The sequence below is a fragment of the Jaculus jaculus genome, chromosome 10 (assembly GCF_020740685.1).
Source record: "Jaculus jaculus isolate mJacJac1 chromosome 10, mJacJac1.mat.Y.cur, whole genome shotgun sequence".
NCBI lineage: Eukaryota > Metazoa > Chordata > Mammalia > Rodentia > Dipodidae > Jaculus > Jaculus jaculus.
In genome coordinates, this window is record NC_059111.1 from 26,021,140 (window position 1) to 26,041,795 (window position 20,656).

General features: G+C 42.2%; 1 protein-coding gene across 2 annotated transcripts in view; it reads left to right on the forward strand.

Moving 5' to 3' along the window:
• The first annotated feature begins 1,345 nt into the window (after positions 1 to 1,345).
• The window catches only part of Morf4l1 (mortality factor 4 like 1), a 31,602-nt gene continuing 12,291 nt past the window's right edge, over positions 1,346 to 20,656 (forward strand). The window contains exons 1-6 of one of the 2 annotated variants that reach the window (XM_045160805.1): positions 1,346 to 1,472; positions 7,717 to 7,763; positions 10,404 to 10,471; positions 16,488 to 16,604; positions 18,018 to 18,104; positions 19,182 to 19,262. In XM_045160805.1, the coding sequence (XP_045016740.1) occupies positions 1,433 to 1,472; positions 7,717 to 7,763; positions 10,404 to 10,471; positions 16,488 to 16,604; positions 18,018 to 18,104; positions 19,182 to 19,262 (440 nt within the window). In that variant the 5' untranslated portion in view covers positions 1,346 to 1,432. The remainder of the gene's footprint in view (positions 1,473 to 7,716; positions 7,764 to 10,403; positions 10,472 to 16,487; positions 16,605 to 18,017; positions 18,105 to 19,181; positions 19,263 to 20,656) is intronic. The other variant, XM_045160806.1, reaches the window with a different exon arrangement.

Sequence of the window (20,656 nt, forward strand, 5' to 3'; positions counted from 1 at the left end):
TGCTCAGATTGTGTGTGCATTCAATACTCGCTCAAGGAAGAGAGAGGACAAACAGGGAACAAATAGGTAAGGTCTGGAACTTTGACTCCGGCATTCATCACGTTTCTCCTTTGGTGGGACTAAAAGTAAGGTAAGGGGCCGGAAGGATGTTTACGAGTTAAGGATTTTGCCTGCAAACCCAAAGGACGAAGGTTCTATTCCCCAGGACCCACACATAAGCCAGATGCACAAGGTGGTGCATGCATCTGAAGTTCGTTTGCAGTGGTGGCTGGAGGTCCTTGGGCGTTCTCTCTCTCTCAAAACAAAAACAAAACCAAAAACAAAAAAAACATGAAAGAAAAGAAAAGAAGCTGGGAACAAATGGCCACGGTCAAATATAAACAGGGTATGGCTTTCTAACCACGGAAGCTTCTGGAGGCGGGCTCCCTTTTCCATCGCCTCTAGACAGATGACCTAGGCAGATACTGCTGGTGCTGCTGTAGGACGTAGGCTTTCACATCTTTATGGCATTTTAAAAACATTTTATTTATTCATTTTTATTTTTATTTTTATATTTATTTATTTATTTATTTTTGGTTTTTCAAGGTGGGGTTTCACTGTAGCCCAGGCTGACCTCACTATGTAGTCTCAGCGTAGCCTTGAACTCACGATGATCCTCCTACCTTTGCCTCTCCAGTGCTGGGATTAAAGGCGTGCGCCCGGCTTTTAAAAAATATTTTATTTTTATTTATTTAAATTTTTTGTTTATTTTTATTTATTTAAAGAGGATGCATTTATTTATTTGAGAGAATGGGCACGCCTAGGCTGCAGCAAACGAACTACAGACGCACGTGCCGCCTTGTGCAGCTGGCTTTACGTGGATCCTGGGAGATCGAACCTAGGTCCTTTGGCTTTGCAGGCAACCGCCTTAACTGTTAAGCCACGTCTCCAGCCCTAAGGCGTTATTTTATACACCGGAATCCATCCTTTTATCATCAGCGAGTGGTTCTTTAGCTCAACTTTCCGCCTCCTGTCTCCCTAATAACACAGAAAATCAAATCTGGGCTTGAAGGAGTGCCCTGAAAGGGGGGGGGATGGGTACCGAGGGGTTGAGGATGGAGAGAAGGTCCGCTCCTCCCCTCCCCTCCCCCACCAGCGGCCGCGTCTGCGCTCACGGAACTACAACTCCCGGCGTGCCCCGGGGCTGCGCGGGGCGCAGCCGTGCTCGCGCGGCGGGCAGCCGTTGGCTGGAGCGGCGTCGGCGTCCGTCGCGACGCAGTGAGATCATGGGGTGCTGGCAAATCGGATGCGGGATGTAGAGCTGCCTGTGCCCCAGTGCGCGTCTGACGCGAATTTGGGTGGGGTAGAGAGTAGGGGGCGGTTGTCGGGGGTGGTGGGAGCGAAGGAGGCGGCGGCGGCGGCGTCGGAGGAGTCGGAGGAAAATCACTTTTAAATGGCGCCCAAGCAAGACCCGAAGCCTAAGTTCCAGGAGGGTGAGTGGGCGCGCCGGAGGAGAGGGCATCTAACGGCGCCGGAGCGGGAGGCGGGCTCGGCGCCGCGGAGGTTCGTGCAGGGGGAAAACGGTGCACTGCGGACCGGGCGGCATCGGCGGGAGGCAAACGCTCCGTGCTCGGGCCTCGGGGTCGTGCGCTCGCGGCACGTCGGCTGTGGGGCGAGAGCAGCCAGCCTATTGTAGGGAGGCGGCGGCCGGGCGATGGCGGCGGCGAGGAAGTGATGTGGCGTAGGGGGAGGGGAGGCGGGGCGCTGCCGAGCCGCTGCCTGCGAGCGCGCGGGGGCCGCTGTCCCCAGGGTCGCGTCCGTCTTGAGTCCCTGCGGCTACGGTCGTGTTCGGTGGAGTCGCGCACCGGGAGACGGGCGGCGGGGCGGGGAGGATGTGCGGGGAACACGGGGAAGGGTGTTTTTTTTTTTTTGGGGGGGGCCGCCTCCCAGGGCGGGAGATCTGCGTCGTAAGATGGCCGCGCCAAGATGGCCGCGGCATTATGGCCGCCGGCAGGCCCGCGCAGCCGCTTGGGGGCCAAGATGCAGCAGCGCCCCCGCTTGGCCGGTGACCGCGCGCGGAGCTCACCTCGCTCGGTGGTGGTGGGTGAGGATTTGGGTGGTGGGGTAAGAAAAACAAATCGGTGTGATAAGCGCTCGAGGTGAGCGTGTCGGCCTGCTTGGATCGTCGGTTGGTTGGTGATGCCTGAAGGCATCGTTGTGCTTTGCGAGCAGCGGGAGCAGTGCCAAGCGCTTGTTTTATGGTTCTCCGCGCAGCGGCTCGTAAAAAAGTAAACGCAGCTCCAGGGCGTTCCCGTGTGCAAGCCCACGGCCCTGACGTCATTTCTTTTTTTTTTCTTTTTAAGTGTAGCAGTTGTTTGGTTTCCGCAGTATTTGATTTAACGGCCGTTTGATAGTTAATATTTGTTAGTTGGCTTTTGGTCGAGGTGAGTTTGGGTTGATAAACCGAGCAAAGCAGCTCGTAACGAGTCATAGTTTTATTTTTATTTTTATTTTTTAAACTCGGGGCAGAGGAGAAGCGCTTTAAAGCCTCTCATCGCTATGGTTTTGTGTGCTGTAATTACTATAAATGCCATATCCAGACTGCATGCATGTTTTTGTTTGAAGGGTGTTTAAGATTTAAAGTGTATTAGAATGTAGTCCTAAGGCCAAAACCTAAACGTACCGTAATTTTGTGGTTTTCTGTAAGGAATATTCAGGTGGTTTTATTTATTGATTTATTTGGTGATGAGCCTGTTTCCTAATCTGAGAATCTGGCTCTTGAATTTTATTGTTTTGCTGGATGTGTTAAAGGAAGTTTGGTGAGGTGTTTATGAACTTTGAGGCAAGCTCCCTCTCTAGCTCAAGACAATTCTGTAACCTCAGCTTCTGGAGTGCTGGGATTAAAGGCATGGGTGACCTGGAACTCAGTGATCCTCCACCTCTAGCCTTCCCAGTGATGGGATTGTAGAAATAAGACTATAGTTTATTTAAAATTTTCTTATTTTCTTGTGTGTATATGGATGGGTGTGCCAGGGTCTTTTGCCCTGCAGACAAATGCCCACCCGTCCAGCAGCTGGGAATTGAACCCAAGCCAGAAAGCTTTGCAAGCAAGTGCTTTCACCCACTGAGCCATTTCTCCAGCCGGTTTTGTTTTGTTTTGTGAGTCTGTGTAGCCCTAGATCGGTTGGTACCCGCTTGATTTAGTCTTCGACTGTAGCTGCTAAATCTTTATTGATCAAATAAAGTCCCTTAACATCAAAAGTGATATTTAAAATAGCTTTGATAACTACCAACGAAGTTGGTTTCCTTTGTAGGATGGTGTTTTTTATGTCATAGGCTTTCCTAGATTAGATTGTTCCTACTGTGTGGGAGGAACTTGAAATTTAAGAAATGCTTTAATTGTAAACTAGAGGGTTTGCAGCGTGAGGGGGTGGATTTTGCAAGGCAAACCAGAATCCTGGTGCTGGTTACAGTTGTGAAATTGGAAACAAGAATAACGGTACCCCTAGGTCAGATTATTAAAGCTATGAAAATTCCTGCACATGACTATTGCACTTTCCAGGTGTGATTTCTCTTCACGTTTGAAACCTAAAATGTCTGTCCATGTGGTGTATACCTGTAATCTTAGCACTAGTAATCTTGGAAGGCTGCAGCAGGCTAATTCCTGGCTAGCTCGTTGTGAGTTCATGGCCAGTCAGGGGCTATCCTATCTCAAAACAAAACTAAAGTGTATTGCCATCTTTCAGGAAAGTTACTTATGGGGTTGGAGAGAAAGCTCAGCATTTAAATGTAGTAGCTTGCTAAGCCTGCTGGCCTGGGTACAAATCCCTAGTACCCTGGTAGAGCCAAAAACACAAAGTGGTGCATGTGTATGGAGTTCATTTGCTGCAGCTGGAGGCCCTTGTACACCATCTCTGTCTCTCAAATAATTCAAATAAGTTACTTACATAAAGCAAAACATCCAGAGGATGTCTTGAAAGGAAAAAAAGAATATTTAGTGATAATGCATTTTTCTTAAAACTTTATAAAGACTAAAGGTAGGAAGAATTACTTGAAAGTTGTTTTTCCTCAATTCTGTAAACTCAAAAGCCCCCCCCCCCCCATGGTATAACTAACCTGTTTTAAAATACCCTGACTTCTTTGAGTTGGTCTTAGTTTTCCCCTTATAGGCTGTTGGAAATCCATTGTCACCTTGGAGACCAGGAATTATGAGAAGAGTTTTACCTAAGTAAGAACATGCCACTGAAGGAATGGAGAATTGGAATCTCAGTGTTCTTGAGTTTGACAGCTCTGGGAAGAACTGTCTTTCCAGTTTCAGACTAGATAGGGCTAAGGGTGGAGGAAGATGAGAAAGTATATGATGTAGTTTGCCATTTCTCCAGTTATTTGTGCTTTCATGAAAATATGAGTATTTGTTATTCTGACTTAAGACTAGCTAGCTGTACTTTTTTGTTTTTTCTATTTAGGGTCTCTAGCCCAGGCTGACCTGGAATTTACTATGGAGTCTCAGGGTGGCCTTAAACTCATGGTGATCCTCCTACCTCTACCTTTCAAGTGCAGGGATTAAAGGCTTGCACCACCACACCTGGCCTTTTTTTTTTTTTTTTTTTTTTTTTGAGGTAGGTTCTTGTTTTAGCCTAGAACTCTAGTTCCAGGCTGGCCTTGAACTCACTGTGATCCTCCAGTCTCTGCCTCCCAAGTGCTGGGATTAAAGATGTGCCCCACCACACCCCACACCGTGCATTTATTTTTTTTAAAAGAATACTGGGGTCAATTTTTGCTAAAAGAAGCCAAGGGTCAAAAAGGAAAGTCATGTCAGAGTATATTGAAGATTACTGGGCAGCCAAATTATAAAACAAAGATCTGATCTTTGATGTTTCTGTGCATTATCAGAGTAGTTTATCCATTTTATTCTTGCCTTACAGAGGTAGGAGGACTGGTGTGAGTTCAAGGCCATCTTCACACTACCAGAGTGAAACACTACCTTGGGGAAAAAAAACACACAACAAAAACCCTTCTAGAAGATTCTTGGTCAGATTTGGGGATTCCGTCAAGGAGAAAGTTTGGACACCATCACTTTATATGTGTGGCGGTTTTGTAATCCGCATTTTTTTTTCTTTCTGTGTTGTAGTGATAGTGAACTACTTAACTATTTCTCTGATAGTGTCTCACATCTTGGTGGTGTTTTTGTTTGGTTGGTTTTTTTTGATGTAGGGTCTTGCTGTAGCCTAGGCTGATCTGGAATTCACTATGTAGTCTCAGGTTGGTTCAAACTCTGATCATTCCTACCTCTGCCTCCTGAGTGCTGGGATTAAAGGTGTGTGCCACCGCACTGGGCTCTTATTTGTGACTAGAGAGATACAAGAGAGAGAATGAATGGGTGAACAAATAAATGTGGGCAAGGTAGTGCCTCCTGCTAATGCAAAGGAACTGCAGACACATGCATCACTTTGTGCATCTGACTTTACATGGATGCCTGGGGGATTGAATCCCAAATTGGCAGACTTGGCAAGCAAGCACCTTTATTTAACACCTGAGCCACCTCCCCAGTCCTTAAATTTTAATGTGTAAAATATATTACCCAGTAAGAGGCTCTTGGATGTAGAGTTCAGGTAGCTCAAGTTAAGAAAAAAATTATTTGTATGTTTTTGGTTTTTTGAGGTAGGGTTGCACTCTGGCCCAGGCTGACCTGGAATTAACTATGTAGTCTCAGGGTGGCCTTGAACTCACTGCGATCCTCCTATCTCTGCCTCCTGAGTGCTGGGATTACAGGTGTGTGCCACCATGCCTGGCTATTTTTTTTAAAATGTTTATTCTTTCTTATTTATTTGAGAGCGACAGAGAGAGAAAGAGGCAGAAAGAGAGAGAGAATGGACATGCCAGGGCCTCCAGCCACTGCAAACGAACTCCAGACCCATGCGCCCCCTGTGCATCTGGCTAACGTGGGTCCTGGGGAATCAAGCCTCAAACCAGGGTCCTTAGGCTTCACAGGCAAGCGCTTAACGACTAAGCCATCTCTCCAGCCCCCCCACCTTTTTTTTTTGAGATAGGGTCTCTAGCTCAGGCTGACCTGGAATTCAGTATGTAGTCTCAGGGTGGCCTCAAACTCTCGCAATCCTCCTGCTTCTGCCTCCCCAGTGCTGGGGTTAAAGGTGTGTGCCACCACGCCTGGCTTTTGTTGTTGTTTAAATGAAGGGGAGGGGGAAGAATTGGTATACCAGAGCCTCTAACCAGTGCAATCAAACCCAAGACATGTGCAACACCATGTGCGTTTGGCTTACCTAGACTCTGGGGAGTTGATCTGAGGTCTTAGGCTTCTCAGGCAAACACCTTAACTGCTAAGCCACCTCCAGCCAGGGAAAAACATTTTTTTTTTTTTTTTTGGTATTGTTTTGTCTCTCCTACCAATCCTCCTACCTCGGCCTCCCAAATGCTGGGATTAAAGGTGTGTGCCACCATGCTTGGCTTAGGAACTTTTTTTCATTTATTTTTTTATTTTTATTTTTGGTTTTTCAAGGCAGTGTCTAGGAACGTTTTTAAAAATTGTTTTGCCAGGTAACTAGAAAAGCGCACTGGCCAGCCTTGACATAGGTAATAATTGCAGTAGGTTTTGTTTATTAAGTGATTTTTAATTATTGATAACTTCATAATTACAGAAAATAAACCATAATAATTCACTCCCCTCTCACTTTCCCCTTCACAGCTTCACTCTCCATCATATCCTCTCCCCTCTCAATCAGCCTCTCTTATTTTGATGTCATCATCTTTTCCTCCTAGTATGATGGTTTTGAGTAGGTAGTGCCAGGCGCTGTGAGGTCATGGATATCCAGGCCATTTTGTGTCTGGAAGAGTGCATTCTAAGCACTCTTACCCTTCCGTTGTCTCTTACATTCTTTCTGCCATCTCTTCCACAATGGACCCTGAGTCTTGGAAGGTGTGATAGAGATGTTTCAGTGCTGAGCACTCCGGTCACTTTTCAGCACTGTGGTGCCTTTTGAGTCATCCCAGAGGTCACTGTCATCTGACAAGAGAAGCATAGTATATAACTTAGTTAGACAACAGCAGGCATTACACCCCTAGGGCTCATGGCTTCCCCTGTCATAAGTTTTCACTGTCAGGTATCTGTTCCCTTCCGGGGAGTGGTCCTAGAGTTGTTGATTTCTCCCCATAACAGATGTGCCCTATTGCCCCTGTTGTTTCATTTGGCCTGGCTGGCCAAACTTATGGCTTGCAGTGTCTACTGTTAAGTATCTCCACTTGTGATTTCTCTCTCTCCCATTGAACTGCATGTAGTGTAGCTTTTTCCAGCTTTCTGTCAGCTGGTCTACACAGAGGAGGGTTTCAGCTCAACTCCATCAAGATTTCTCAGTGGCCTTGTATCTCAAGCATGTGGAGTCTTCAGCAATAGGGTCTTACCATCTATTCCTGGTGGGAAACCAAGAGCCTCAGCAATGGCCTGTAATGTGTTGGGAGCATCAGGGATCCCCCGCTGCCAACAACTCACTGGAAGGTATCATATCCCCGGTAATCAATCAGATGATTTTAAATGAATTGAAATCTTACAAGTTGGTCTTTGTTGTCTACCTTACCTACTAAGCTAGGATAGGGTTGAAGTATGTCGTCAAGTGCTGTTCTGTGTATATAGTCTTGACTTTCCTAGGACAATTACAGTGATGATGTGCAATGGCCAGTGGATGCAAACCTTTTTATATTAACCAGTGCTATCTTCCTTTGTAGGGGAGCGGGTGCTGTGCTTTCATGGGCCTCTACTCTATGAAGCAAAGGTATGGAGCTGCTTTCACTGGAGAAGTTGGGCAAAACATAAAATCTGAATTGTTATAAAACTAAAGCTAGGGTTTAGAATTTTTTCCTCAGTTGATAGTCATAGCGAGACCCCCCCCCACATTTTTTAAAGATTATTTATATGCAGGCTCTTTTTTTTTTTTTTTTTTAAGAGAATGGAAAGAGAGAGAATGGGTGCACCAGGGCCTTTAGCCACTGCAAACAAACTCCAGATTCATGAGCCCCTTGTGCATCTGGCTTACATGGGTGCTGGGGAGTTGGGATCCTTTGGCTTTGTAGACAAATGATTTAACCGCTAAGCCATCTCTCTAGCCCTGCTTTTTTTTCTTTTTTGTGGATTTTTGAGGTAGAGTCTCGCTGCTCTAGCCCAGGCTGACCTGGAGTTCACTATGTAGTCTAAGGCTGTCCTCGAACTCACAGTGATCCTATTTCTGTCTCTTGAGTGCTGGGATTAAAGGCGTGTACCACCATGCCCCACTGGCTTTGGTTTTATTTTAAAAAATTAATTACAAGCAATAATACAAGATGCAGTGATAATACAAGAGAGCGAGAAGAGAGAATGGAAGCATCAGGGCCTTCAGCTGCTGTAAATGAACGCCAGATGCATGCATCACTGTTCATCTGGCTTTGCTTGGGTACTGGGGAATTGAATCCTGGTTGTTAGGTTTTGCAAGCAAGTGCCTTAACCTTTGAGTCATATTTCCAGCCCTGGTTTTGGTTGTTCAAGGTAGGGCCTTGCTCTAGCCCCTGCTGATCAGGAATTTCTATGTAGTCTCAGGCTGGCCTCAAACTCACAGTGATTGATCCCTGTTACTTTGGCCTCCCAACTGCTGGGCTTAAAGGTGTGTACCAACATGTTTGGTCAGGTTGATTTGAAGAGTAATGCATTTATGCAAAGTAGCATCTTTCCAAAATGAAAATATTAAGCAACTCTGAAAAATGTTGAAGATGCTGTGTCCTGAGGTACCAAATAGTCATGAAAGTTTTAATTCCTTTGGCTTTGCTTTTGTGTTTTTTTTTTTTTTTTTTTTTGGTTTTTCGAGGTAGGGTTTCACTCTGGTCCAGGCTGACCTAGAATTAAATTAACTCTGTCATCTCAGGGTGGCCTTGAACTCATGGCAATCTTCCTACCTCTGCCTCCCAAGTGCTGGGACTAAAGGCATGCGCCACCACGCCTGGCTAGATAATGTTTTTGTTTTTAAGGTAAGGCCTCTCTCTAGCCCAGGCTGACCTAGAGTTCACTATGTAGTCTCAGGGTAGTCTCGAACTCTCAGCAATCCTTCTACCTCTGCCTCCTGAGTGCTGGAATTAAAGGAGTGTACCACTATGCCCAACAAAAGTTTTAATTCTTTTTTTTTTTCAATATTTTTTAATCCATTATTTATTTATTTATTTGACAGTGACAGACACAGAGAGAAAGACAGATAGAGGGAGAGAGAGAGAGAATGGGCGCGCCAGGGCTTCCAGCCACTGCAAACGAACTCCAGACGCGTGCGCCCCCTTGTGCATCTGGCTAACGTGGGATCTGGGGAACCGAGCCTTGAACCGGGGTCCTTAGGCTTCAAAGGCAAGCGCTTAACCACTAAGCCATCTCTCCAGCCCAAGTTTTAATTCTTGAAACAAGCACACCCATGTCATTATTATGCATATTTGCTTTGCTTTCAAAATTATTTGCATGCAGAGGGAGGAGGGAAAGAGAGAATGGGCATACCAGGTCCTCTTACTACTGTAAACGAACTCCAGATGCATGAGCCGCTTTGTGTATCAGCCTTTACTTGGGCACCAGGGGATTGAACCCAGGTCTTTAGACCTTAACCGCTAAACCATCTCTTCAGCCCTGCTTTTGTCTTTAATAAATAGTAAAATTGGGCTGGAGAGATGGCATAGTGGTTAAGTGCTTGCCTGTGAAGCCTAAGGACCCTGGTTCAAGGCTTGTTTCCCCAGGACCCACGTTAGCCAGATGCAGCAGGGGTTGCACACATCTGGAGTTCATTTGCAGTGGCTGTGGAGGCCCTGGCATGCCCATTCTATCTCCCCCCCTTTCTCTGTCACTCTCAAATAAATAAAGATAAAAATTACTTAAATTTTTTAAAAAAATAGTAAAATTGTGTATATATATCAAATAATTGTTTTAAAATGAAATTATGATTTTCAGTCAGTTTGATTTCTATACTTTAAAACAGGGGCTCATGATGTAGCCCAGGCTGGCCTTGAAGTAATGGAAATCCTCTTGCTTCTGTCTCCTGAGTGCTTAGATTGCAGGCTTGGACCAGCATGCCTAGCTTAAAAAAAAAATTTTTTTTTTTAATTTTTTTTCTTGGTTTTTCGAGGTAGGGTCTCCAGCCCACGCTGACCTAGATTTCACTATGTAGTCTCAGGGTGACCTCAAACTCACAGCCATCCTCCTACCTCTGCCTCCTAAGTGCTGGGATTAAAGGTGTGTACCACCTTGCCTGGCATGCCCAGCCATTTCATATACCCGTATGCCCAGGGTTGTGGTCTTGGGTAAACAGAGGTAGGTAGTAACTGGAAAAGGTGTAAAACCCTGGTATGTAGGATGTCTTTTAAAATGGTTATCTTACAATCATCCCTCTAAGTGAATTTTTTCTTTTGTATTTCAGTGTGTAAAAGTGGCCATAAAGGACAAACAAGTGAAGTACTTTATACATTACAGTGGTTGGAATAAAAAGTGAGTATTGCATCTTTAAGAGCAATATTTGTACAATAACAGTACATAATAAAGCAGGTATGAGCCATTTGTGTACTTTGATGAAACTGAAGTACTTGGTCATTTTACATACACTTGATCTTGGGTTGTTCTTGGGAAGTTATATATAATGTTGAATTGTTACAACTTAACCACCTATCTTGTTGAATGATAATTGGTAGATCAGAATACTACTATATGGTTCTGGTGTATTTAAGGTTACCCTGTGTAGCAGAAAGCTTCAGGTTCACTGAGATGAACTTCTAGACCAGGCACAGTTATGGAGGAAAGGATATTTATTGAAGCTTACAGATCCAAGGAAGTTCCATAATGGCAGAAGAAACTGGCCTGCCTTCACAGGACCAAGCAGAGAGAGAGAGGGGGGGGGGGGAGAGAAACAGAAGCTGAAAGCCAAAAGCACAGCACACTTGGCATATCTTTAGATTGAAATCTGAAACCCTCTCCCACAACTTAAGATCCACCCAGTGACACTGCCTCCAGCCAGGTGGCTGCAGATGTAAATAAAAACAATAAAAAACTATATATTTGGAGGCCATCTATTCAAACCTGCATTTTTAAAGTATTCTTTCTTTTTAAAAAAATTTTTTTTTAATTTTTTTAAAAATTTATTTATTTGAGAGCGACAGACACAGAGAGAAAGACAGATAGAGGGAGAGAGAGAGAGAATTGGCGTGCCAGGGCTTCCAGCTTCTGCAAACGAACTCCAGACGTGTGCGCCCGTTGTGCATCTGGCTAACGTGGGACCTGGGGAACCGAGCCTCGAACCGGGGCCCTTAGGCTTCACAGGCAAGCGCTTAATCGCTAAGCCATCTCTCCAGCCCAAACCTGCATTTTTTTTTTTTAAAAATTATTTATATGAGAGCGACAGACAGAGAAAGGGGCAGATAGAGAATGTGTGCACCAGGGCCTCCAGACACTGTAAACAAACTCCAGATGCATGCGCTACTTTGTGCATCTGGCTTATGTGGGTCCTGGGGAATTGAGCCTTGAACCAGGGTCCTTAGGCTTCACAGGCAAGCGCTTAGCCACTAAGCCATTTGTCCAGTACCCCCCACCTCTTTTTTTTTTTTTTTTTTTTTTTTGCCTGAGCATAAATCCAATGAGCTATCTTGTTTAAAGCAATTACACTTAAAATTAGTTTTTCTGTACAGAAACAGGAGAAACATTGCTGGTTGTGATGGTGCATGCCTTTAATCTCAGCACTTGGGTTGATGAGGTAAGAGGATCACTCTTGAGTTGGAAGATAGCCTGAGACTACAGAGTGAGACCCTACCTCAAAAAAAAAAACAAAAAAAAAAAAACCCAGAACAAACAAAAACAAAAAAAAATGGTGTTTTTTTTTTGGAAATAACGACAGAATTCTTGCCAATTCACTTTGTGATGTTTAGAAACATAATGCTAATATTAACAGAAAACGATTTTCTGTGATTGTCAGAATACGAAGTTCTGATTGATAGAATCTAGTTTTCTACCAGTAATTAGAGCTCTTTCTCCATGTCTAGGTCTTTGTCCTTGATACTCCCAGATAACCCCACCTAATATTTTACCTAGGCCTTCTTTTATATTGCCTGTAATTGAAAAGCTTGCAATTAAAAAAAAAATATTTGGGCTGGAGAGAGGTCTTAGTGATTAAGGTGCTTACCTGCAAAGCCAAAGTACCCAGGTTTGATTCCCTAGGACCCATGTAAGCCACATGCACACACACACAAAATTTATCTTTGAACAAAGTGTATGGGAGTGCCAGAGCATCTTGCCTCTCAGCACACTCCAGATGCATGTGCCATTTTTTTTAAATTTTTATTAGCATTTCCATGATTATAAAAGAAAATCCCATGTTAATTCCCTCCCTCCCCCCCACACTTTCGCCTTTGAAATTCCATTCTCCATCATATTACCTCCCCATTACAATCATTGTAATTACATTTATACAATATAAACCTATTAAGTATCCTCTTCCCTTCCTTTCTCTACCCTTTATGTCTCCTTTTTACCTTACTGGCCTCTGCTACTAAGTATTTTCCTTCTCACGCAGAAGCCCAATCATCTGTAGCTAGGATCCACATATGAGAGAGAACATGTGGCGCTTGGCTTTCTGGGCCTGGGTTACCTCACTTAGTATAATCCTTTCTAGGTCCATGCATGTGCCATTTCTTCCATCTGAGTTTTTGTAGGTGCTGGGGAATGGAACCTGGGTCAGCAGGCTTTGTCACCAAGCAAGTGCCTTTAACTCCTGAGCTCCTGAGCTTCTAATTTTACTACTGAGATGTTTTAAATTTGTTTCATTAGTGATGTTTTATATTACAAAGATAGTGTTGCAAGTTAGTCTTTTAGGAATTGCTTTCTCATAATGCTTATTGCTTAGTGTCACCTGATCCAGGTTCTGGTATTTGTTCGCATGGAAATGGTGCCATCTGATTTGAGGGGCAGTTTGGATGTGAAGGGAGGGGTTTTGTATTAAGCTTACTGGCCCTGTGATTTTTTTAAATTTATTTTTATTTTTTTGTTTTTTTTTTAATTTTTATTAGCATTTTCCATGATTATAAAAAAAATCCCATGTTAATTTCCCCTCCCCCCACACTTTCTCCTTTGAAATTCCATTCTCCATCATATTACCTCCCCATCACAATCATTGTACTTCCATATATACAATATCAACCTATGGCCCTGTGATTTTGCTCACTTAGATAAAGGAGTGTATTATATGAGAACAAATCAGTTAATTTTATTTATTAGAAATTCTTTTAGTAATTTGAATTTATTTTTTCAGCTGATAAATCTTTTATGATCAGTAGGTAATACTAGTTCTCAAAGTGATTCTATAGTCTTTACTTTAAATGTTAAGAGCTTGGTAACTAGGGATGGAGGTGATAGTTTGGTGATAGAGCACTTGCTGTGCATATACAAGGCCAAGGTTCAGTCCCCAGCACTGCAAAAAAAGGGGGGTGGGAAGAAATTGGGAACGAATGGAGAGAACTTGTCTTAGTGTTATAGAAGTGATTTACGATTTTAAAGCCGATGAGGTGATGTACACCTGTGATCTCAGCACCCCAGCACTTGAGATGTGAAAGCAGGAAGACCAGGAGATTAACCTGGGTACATGAAACCCTGTCTTTAACTGCTGAACCATCTCTCTTACCTCTAGCCCAAGACTGTATTTAAAAAATTAAGCTGGGCGTGGTGGTGCACACATTTAATCCCAGCTCTCGAGAGGCCGAGGTAAGAGGATAACCTTGAGTTTAGGCCACCCTGAGACTGCATAGTGAATTCCAGGTCAGCCTGAGCTAGAGTGAGACCCTACCTCAAAAATAAATAAATAAATAAAATGAAGTCAAGGCTGGAGGGATTGCTCATTGGTCAGAGGCTCTTGTTTACAAAGCCTGGTAGCTCGGGTTTGATTTGCTAGTACTCAAGTAAAATCATACACACAAAATGGCACATGTCTCTGGCTGGAGGTTCTGGAAGGCCTATACACACACTTTCCAAATGAATAAATAAGTAAATATTTCAAAAAATAAACTGCCTAAAAAAGAACAAATGATTATAATATAATTATAATCTAGGAAGCATGAGTATTTCTTCATGTTCTTTCCATTTTAAGAAATGAACTGAAATAAACTGGGATAAATGGTTGTTAGGTTTGTATTTTGCACGTTGTTACTCTGCTACTATCTAGTTAAATGGAGTGTTAAGAAAATTTGTTTTCTATAGGAAGTAGAATGTCTTTTTATGTATATTGTGAGTGGAAAGTTAAAAGTCTGTACAAAATCTCAAAAGCACAAAGCATATTCAGTGGGTTAGGCCTGGTCCCTCCATCCCTTGCACACTTGTAAGAATTTTCCTTAGATAGCTGTGTATATAGTTTCTGTGCTCTACTCTCTAAGAAGTATTCCATATGAGATTGCATAGATGTATATAATGTAGCTCAGAGACTGGATTTTAACTTGCTTTTGTAGCTTGTCAGAAATTATAAAAATATCAAAGGCTTAAAATGTTTGTTTTTTTTTAAATTATTTTTGTTATTTTTGTTTATTTGAGAGAGACAGAGAGGGACAGAAAGAGGCAGATAGGGAGAGGGAGAAAGAATGGGCACGCCAGGGCCTCCAGCCACTGCAAACGAACTCCAGACGCATGTGCCCCCTTGTACATCTGGCTAACGTGGGTCCTGGGGAGTCGAGCCTCGAACTGGGGTCCTTAGGCTTCACAGGCAAGTGCTTAACCGCTAAGCCATCTCTCCAGCCCTAAAATGTTTTTTTTTCTTTGATGTATTATGTCCCAGTAACAGAAATAAATGGTGCTTTTTTTCATATTGGGAGATGGCAGTAGACATTAACAGATAATTATTACTGGACTGAGGAAAATTAAGACATAGGTATGTCTGTGGTAGGCTTGGAATATAAACATTTTTTTTTTAATCACCTTAATCTTTAGGAAGTATTTAGTGATGTTTTGTTTTTGAGACAGGGTCTCATGTATCATGTAGTTTTGGTTGGTCTGGAACTTGCAACAATCTTCCTGTCTCTGCATCCAGAATGCCTGGATCACAGGTGTGTGCCACCGTGCCTGGCTCTAGTGAAACCTTTAGGTCTTTCTTTTTTTTTTTTTTGGTTTTTCAAGGTAGGGCCTCACTCTGGTCCAGGCTGACCTGGAATTCATTATGTAGTCGCAGGGTGACCTCAAACTCATGGCGATCCTCCTACCTCTACCTCTGCCTCCCGAGTGCTGGGATTAAAGGCGTGCAACACCATACCCGACTTTTAGGTCTATTTTTAAAAGAAGAGTTCTTTAAATGTCTGTGAAGTATATAGTCTGCCCGTGAGTTGTGACTTTAGGGGACTAGGCATAGGCAACCTTTGGGAAATTCTGAATTTATATGCTTGACCTATATTAAAAATTTGCAGTGACTTTGAGGTGTTCTTCTCATAGAGATTCCTTAGAGCAAAGGATGTCCATTTCAGTTTTCTTTGGTCAGCAGTCATTTTCAGCTCTTCAAGTATGAATTAACTGTTGGAGTGACTTGAATATTGGTCAAGCATTTGTGTTCTGCGCCTGAGGGGAAAGAAATTTTTAAAGCTGGGAAGTGGAATCTCTGAAGTTAAAAATTAGCCCTTTGATTTTTTTAGAGAATAGGGATTTTGATACACACATGTATATTTTTGCATGCGTGTGTGTTTGTGTGTGTACACATGTGTAGGTCCACATTAGGTGTCTTCTTTAATTTTTTTTTTTTTTTTTTTGAGGTAGGGTCTCACTCTAGCCCAGGCTGACTTGGAATTCACTGTGTAGTCTCAGGGTGCCCTTGAACTCTTGCAGTCGTCCTACCTCTGCCTCCTGAGTGCTGGGATTAAAGGCGTGTGCCACCTCACCTGGCTCTTCCTTAATATTTTTTGAGATTGGGTCTCTCCCTGAACCCCAAGCTCACCAATTCTTGTAGACCAGCTAGTCAACCAATAAGACCTAGGGACTCTACTGTCTCCATCTCCTGGTGCTGAGATTATAATGCGAGCCACCCACCATACATGGGTGCTGGGAATCCAAACTCAGGTCTTCATGCTGGCTTGGCAAGTACTGAACCTACTGAGCCATTTCTCTCCCAGCTTGGTACTTTTTTTTTTTTTTTTTTAATTAGGTTCTCATGACTGTGGGTGTAAGACTCAGATCTATTTGCCTAGCATGCATAGTATGTATGAAGCCCTGGTTTCAATCACTAGTATAAAAAAGTGAAAATAACTTGTGGATACTTTTTTTTAAAAAAAAGTCTTAACAGCAAAATTCCAATTTCAAGTTGGAATTTTTGTTAAATCGTACACTTTTTTCAAAAGCACAGTAGATACTAAGATACTTTAAAAATTTCAAAAACTTTATTGGAATTTGTTGACACAGACATTACAATATTCCATTTGTAAATGAGTCTTTAAAGCTTAAGCTAAATTTTGCATCTAGTTACTGAGATTACTTTGTACTATGCTGTCTGTATCAGAAGTGCTGTGAGGCCCAGGCGCTCTGAAAAAGCTTTGAAGACACGTGAGGATATTGTAGCCCTTTTTCCTGTTCCTGAAGGAGCTCCCTCAGTACACCACCCCCTCCTGACCTCTAGGTAAATGCATGTTTTAAAGTTTTCTTTAGGAGATCTTGTTGAGGAATGTTTTTTTAATTATTTATTTATTTTTATTTTGGCTTCTATATTCTATAAGAGGTCAGAGGTGGGAAATCATTAAGTAAAGATGTTCCCTTGAGGATACATGTGATTGTGTCACTAAAGGAGCTCCCTCAGCAGGAGAAAAGACTAATTTTGCTCAGAAAGTTTAGTATTCCCTATGAAATGATTAATTTTCCCACACACATCAGCCCAAAGCTAATTAAGAGTTTTTCAAGAGCCAGTTTTATTAACATTTTAATGATTGTTCATTTCAGTTTTTTAAAATTCATTCGCAAGGGGAGAGAATGAGAATGGGTGCACCAGGGCCTCCTGCCACTCACTGCATACAAACTCCAGACGCATGCTCCACTTTGTACATCTGGCTTCATGTGAATACTGGGGGGTTGAACACAGGCTTCCAGGCTTTGAAAGCAAGCACTTTTAACTGCTGAGCCATCTCTCCAGCCCTCATTTAATATTCAGAAAATCCTAGTCAGCCTTGGAAGTTGATATTATTTATATTCCTTTATGAGTGAGTAAAAGTGAAGATAAGGTAGTCTGATACTATTTTATGTATGCTCAAGTGTTTTATACTTACATAGTTCTCACCAACCATATGATACAGGAACTGATACCTTGACTTTATAGTGATGAAAGAGATGCTGTGTGGAACTTTGCTATTACACATCCACTTAATCATTTGTTATAATTTAAACAAGTTTGTTAAGGGCTCCTGTGCTTCATCAGTGTCAATTTAAAGATTAAGATGGTACTTTCGTGCTGAAAGGCTAATGGCTTAAGGGATTCTTACATTAAGTGTTAAGTTCTTAAGCCATTACAAAATGATTTGAATAATCTGTCCAGTTTATATGGATGCTGCTTCTGGTAATAAGCTGTTTGTCTTTTTGGTTTTTCAAGATAGGGTCTTGCTGTAGCCCAGGCTGACCTGGAATTCACTTTGTCATCTCAGGGTGGCCTCAAACTCATAGCTACCTTTTTACCTGTCTCCTGAGTGCTGGGATTAAAGGGGTGCGCCATCACGACTGGCCATGCTTGTCTTTTTAATAGATTGTCATTGTAGTAAAAAATAAATCTGTAGTACTATCTCATTATTTCAGGAAAAAGCTGGGTATGGTTGGTGCATGCTATTGTACCAGCACTTGGGATACTGAAGTAGGAGGAGTTCCATGAATTCAAAGCCAGCTTGGGACACATAGTGATAACCCTGTCTGTTAAAATGACAAACCTCCCCCAAACTACTTCAGGGAATTCCAAAGTTTTGTTTCTTGGTTCTTAAAAAATTAACTGGAGAAGAGATTCTAAACTAATGGAAGTATATTTGAATGCTATTTTAATTTTTCTGTTTTTCAGTTGGGATGAGTGGGTTCCAGAGAGCAGAGTACTCAAATATGTGGACACCAATCTTCAGAAACAGAGAGAACTTCAAAAGGCCAACCAGTAAGTTAGTTTTGAGAACTGTATTTTGAGGTGATTCTTGGCCATGGAATGAACAATGGTGAAATCATATTATCTGCTGCATAAATTATTCTTGTTATCTGTCAGTTGCTGAGTTATAGCTTTGGGTTAAGGTGGTCAGACAATGCTCCTTTAGATAAAAGAAATAACATTTTGTTATTTTTTAAGTCTATATTCAGAGCTTGATAGAAAACATTAGAACATTACATTGCTGGAAATTGCTGTAGGTGTTAAATAATTTCTGTTTTCCCTCTTGCTCTGTGGAAGGCACAATTGGTAGGGGAAACAAAACAGAAGAATTTTATAATAATCCCCATTATGTTTGAAAGCATATGGAGGAAAAGGGACCGTAGGTTAATTGTTATTTTAATTTCAAAGCTGAAACATGTAATCTAAAATATGGGATCAAATTAAAAGAAGGCATTAGGATTAGTGAATTTAAAACCAGAAATGGAATTTTCAATTTAGAAACATCTATTCTTTCACTTCTTGCTACATTGACTTTAATTTTGGTAAATACAGAAGAGCCAAGTTTTAGGCTTATTGCTTATTTTCTTCCCCCTTTGGTAGAATCTCACTCGCCCAGGATGGCCTTGGGCTCACAGTGGTCCTCCTATCTCTGCCTCCAGAGCAATAGGATTATGGGATTAAATGTGTTCCACTATGCCAGGTTTTCCTCAGGTTTTTATTTACTTAATTTTTTAGGTTGGGTTTCACTTTAGTACAGGCTGAACTGGAATTCACTCTGTATTCTCAGGGTGGCCATGGTGATCTTCCTACCTCAGTCTTTCATTTTGTATTATTTTTATTTTATTAAGTAGAAACTTTGTATGAATACATCATATGTTGGTACCATTGTTTCCCTCCTCCCTGCCCCTACTCCACTGAGGGCCCTCCTTAGTGGGATTACTGGTGGTGGTTTTATTTTTGAAACTTTTTTGTCTCTTGTCTTGGGAACCTCAACCTGAATACAAACTCTAGATTGACTCAAGATGGCACAGTTTGTTTTTCTTCTTAAGTACTTATTTTATGGTGACTTCACTGAAATTATCTTTGAAGGGAGCAGTATGCAGAGGGGAAGATGAGAGGGGCTGCTCCAGGAAAGAAGACATCTGGTCTACAGCAGAAAAATGTTGAAGTGTAAGAAGCTTTTTGTTCTAATATTTTAAGTGTAATTCAAAGTTAGCATTCTTGTGTTCATTGAAAATGGATGTTTTGATCCTATTTCTCAGGCAACAGGTTGTTAAAAGTAATTGCAGGCTGGAGAGGTGGCTTAGCAGTTAGCTTAAGGACCCATGTTCAATTCCTGAGTACCCACGTAAGCAGATTCACAAGGTGCCCTGTGGGTCTGGAATTCCTGAAGGCCCTGGCACACCCATTTTCTATCTGCCTCTTTCTCTGTCTCTCAAATAAATAAATGAATAAAAATTAAAAAAAAAAAAAGTAATTGCAAAAGCAAGAAATAGCAGCCCTTCCCTTGAAGTAAAAGGTACAAAGCATTAAAACATATGGTTAGATGTTAGTGCCATTAAGTATGTTCACAACCCTTTCATATGTGTATGCACGTGCTTTTTGTTAAAAAGATAGTAATGAGGGCTGGAGAGATGGCTTAGCGGTAAAGCGCTTGCCTGTGAAGCCTAAGGACCCCAGTTCGAGGCTCGATTCCTCAGGACCCACATTAGCTAGATGCACAAGGTGACACATGTATCTGGAGTTCTTTTGCAGTGGCTGGAGGCCCTGGCGTGCTCATTCTCTCTATTTCTTTCTATCTGCCTCTTTCTCTGTCACTCTCAAATAAAAATAAACAAAAAAAATATTTAAAAAAAAGATTGCAATGAGCCACACTTTCTTTTTTTTTTTTTAAACTCTGGCTCAGGCTGACCTGGAATTCAGTATGTACTCTCAGGGTGGCCTCGAACTCTCAGCGATCCTCCTACCTCTGCCTCCCGAGTGCTGGGATTAAAGGCGTGCGCCACCATGCCCAGCTTGAGTCACAAGTTTTGAGAGAATTTTGCCAGGGGGCAAGGGTCACTTTCTCAGTGCTAAAAGTATAATACAGTTATATACATAAAAATAAATGCTGTAAGGTGAAAAAGAAAAATATTCCTGTAGACTCTAGATTTTAAAGTTTCTTTGGTAATTGAGCCTAAAGTATGAAAGTGCTATGTACAAGCATATTGTCTACAGGTTATGTTCCTGAAAGCAGATGTAGGAATGGTGTTTAATAATCTTTAAGGATACTAATATAGAAATGTGTAGTAGATATATAAAGCTATTAAAAATACTTGTGTGCGCGCGCACACACACACACACATGCCAGGGTCTCTTACTACTGAAACAAACATTGTATGCATATGCTACTTTTTGCATCTGACTTTAGGTGGATGCTAGAGAATTGAACCCAGACCAGCAGATTTTGCAGGCAAGCACCTTTTACTCTTGAGCAATTTCCCAAGCCTTGATAACTTGAAAAAAAAAAAAAAAATTGAGCCAGCCGTGAGGGTACCACCATTAGGATCCCAGCACTCAGGAGG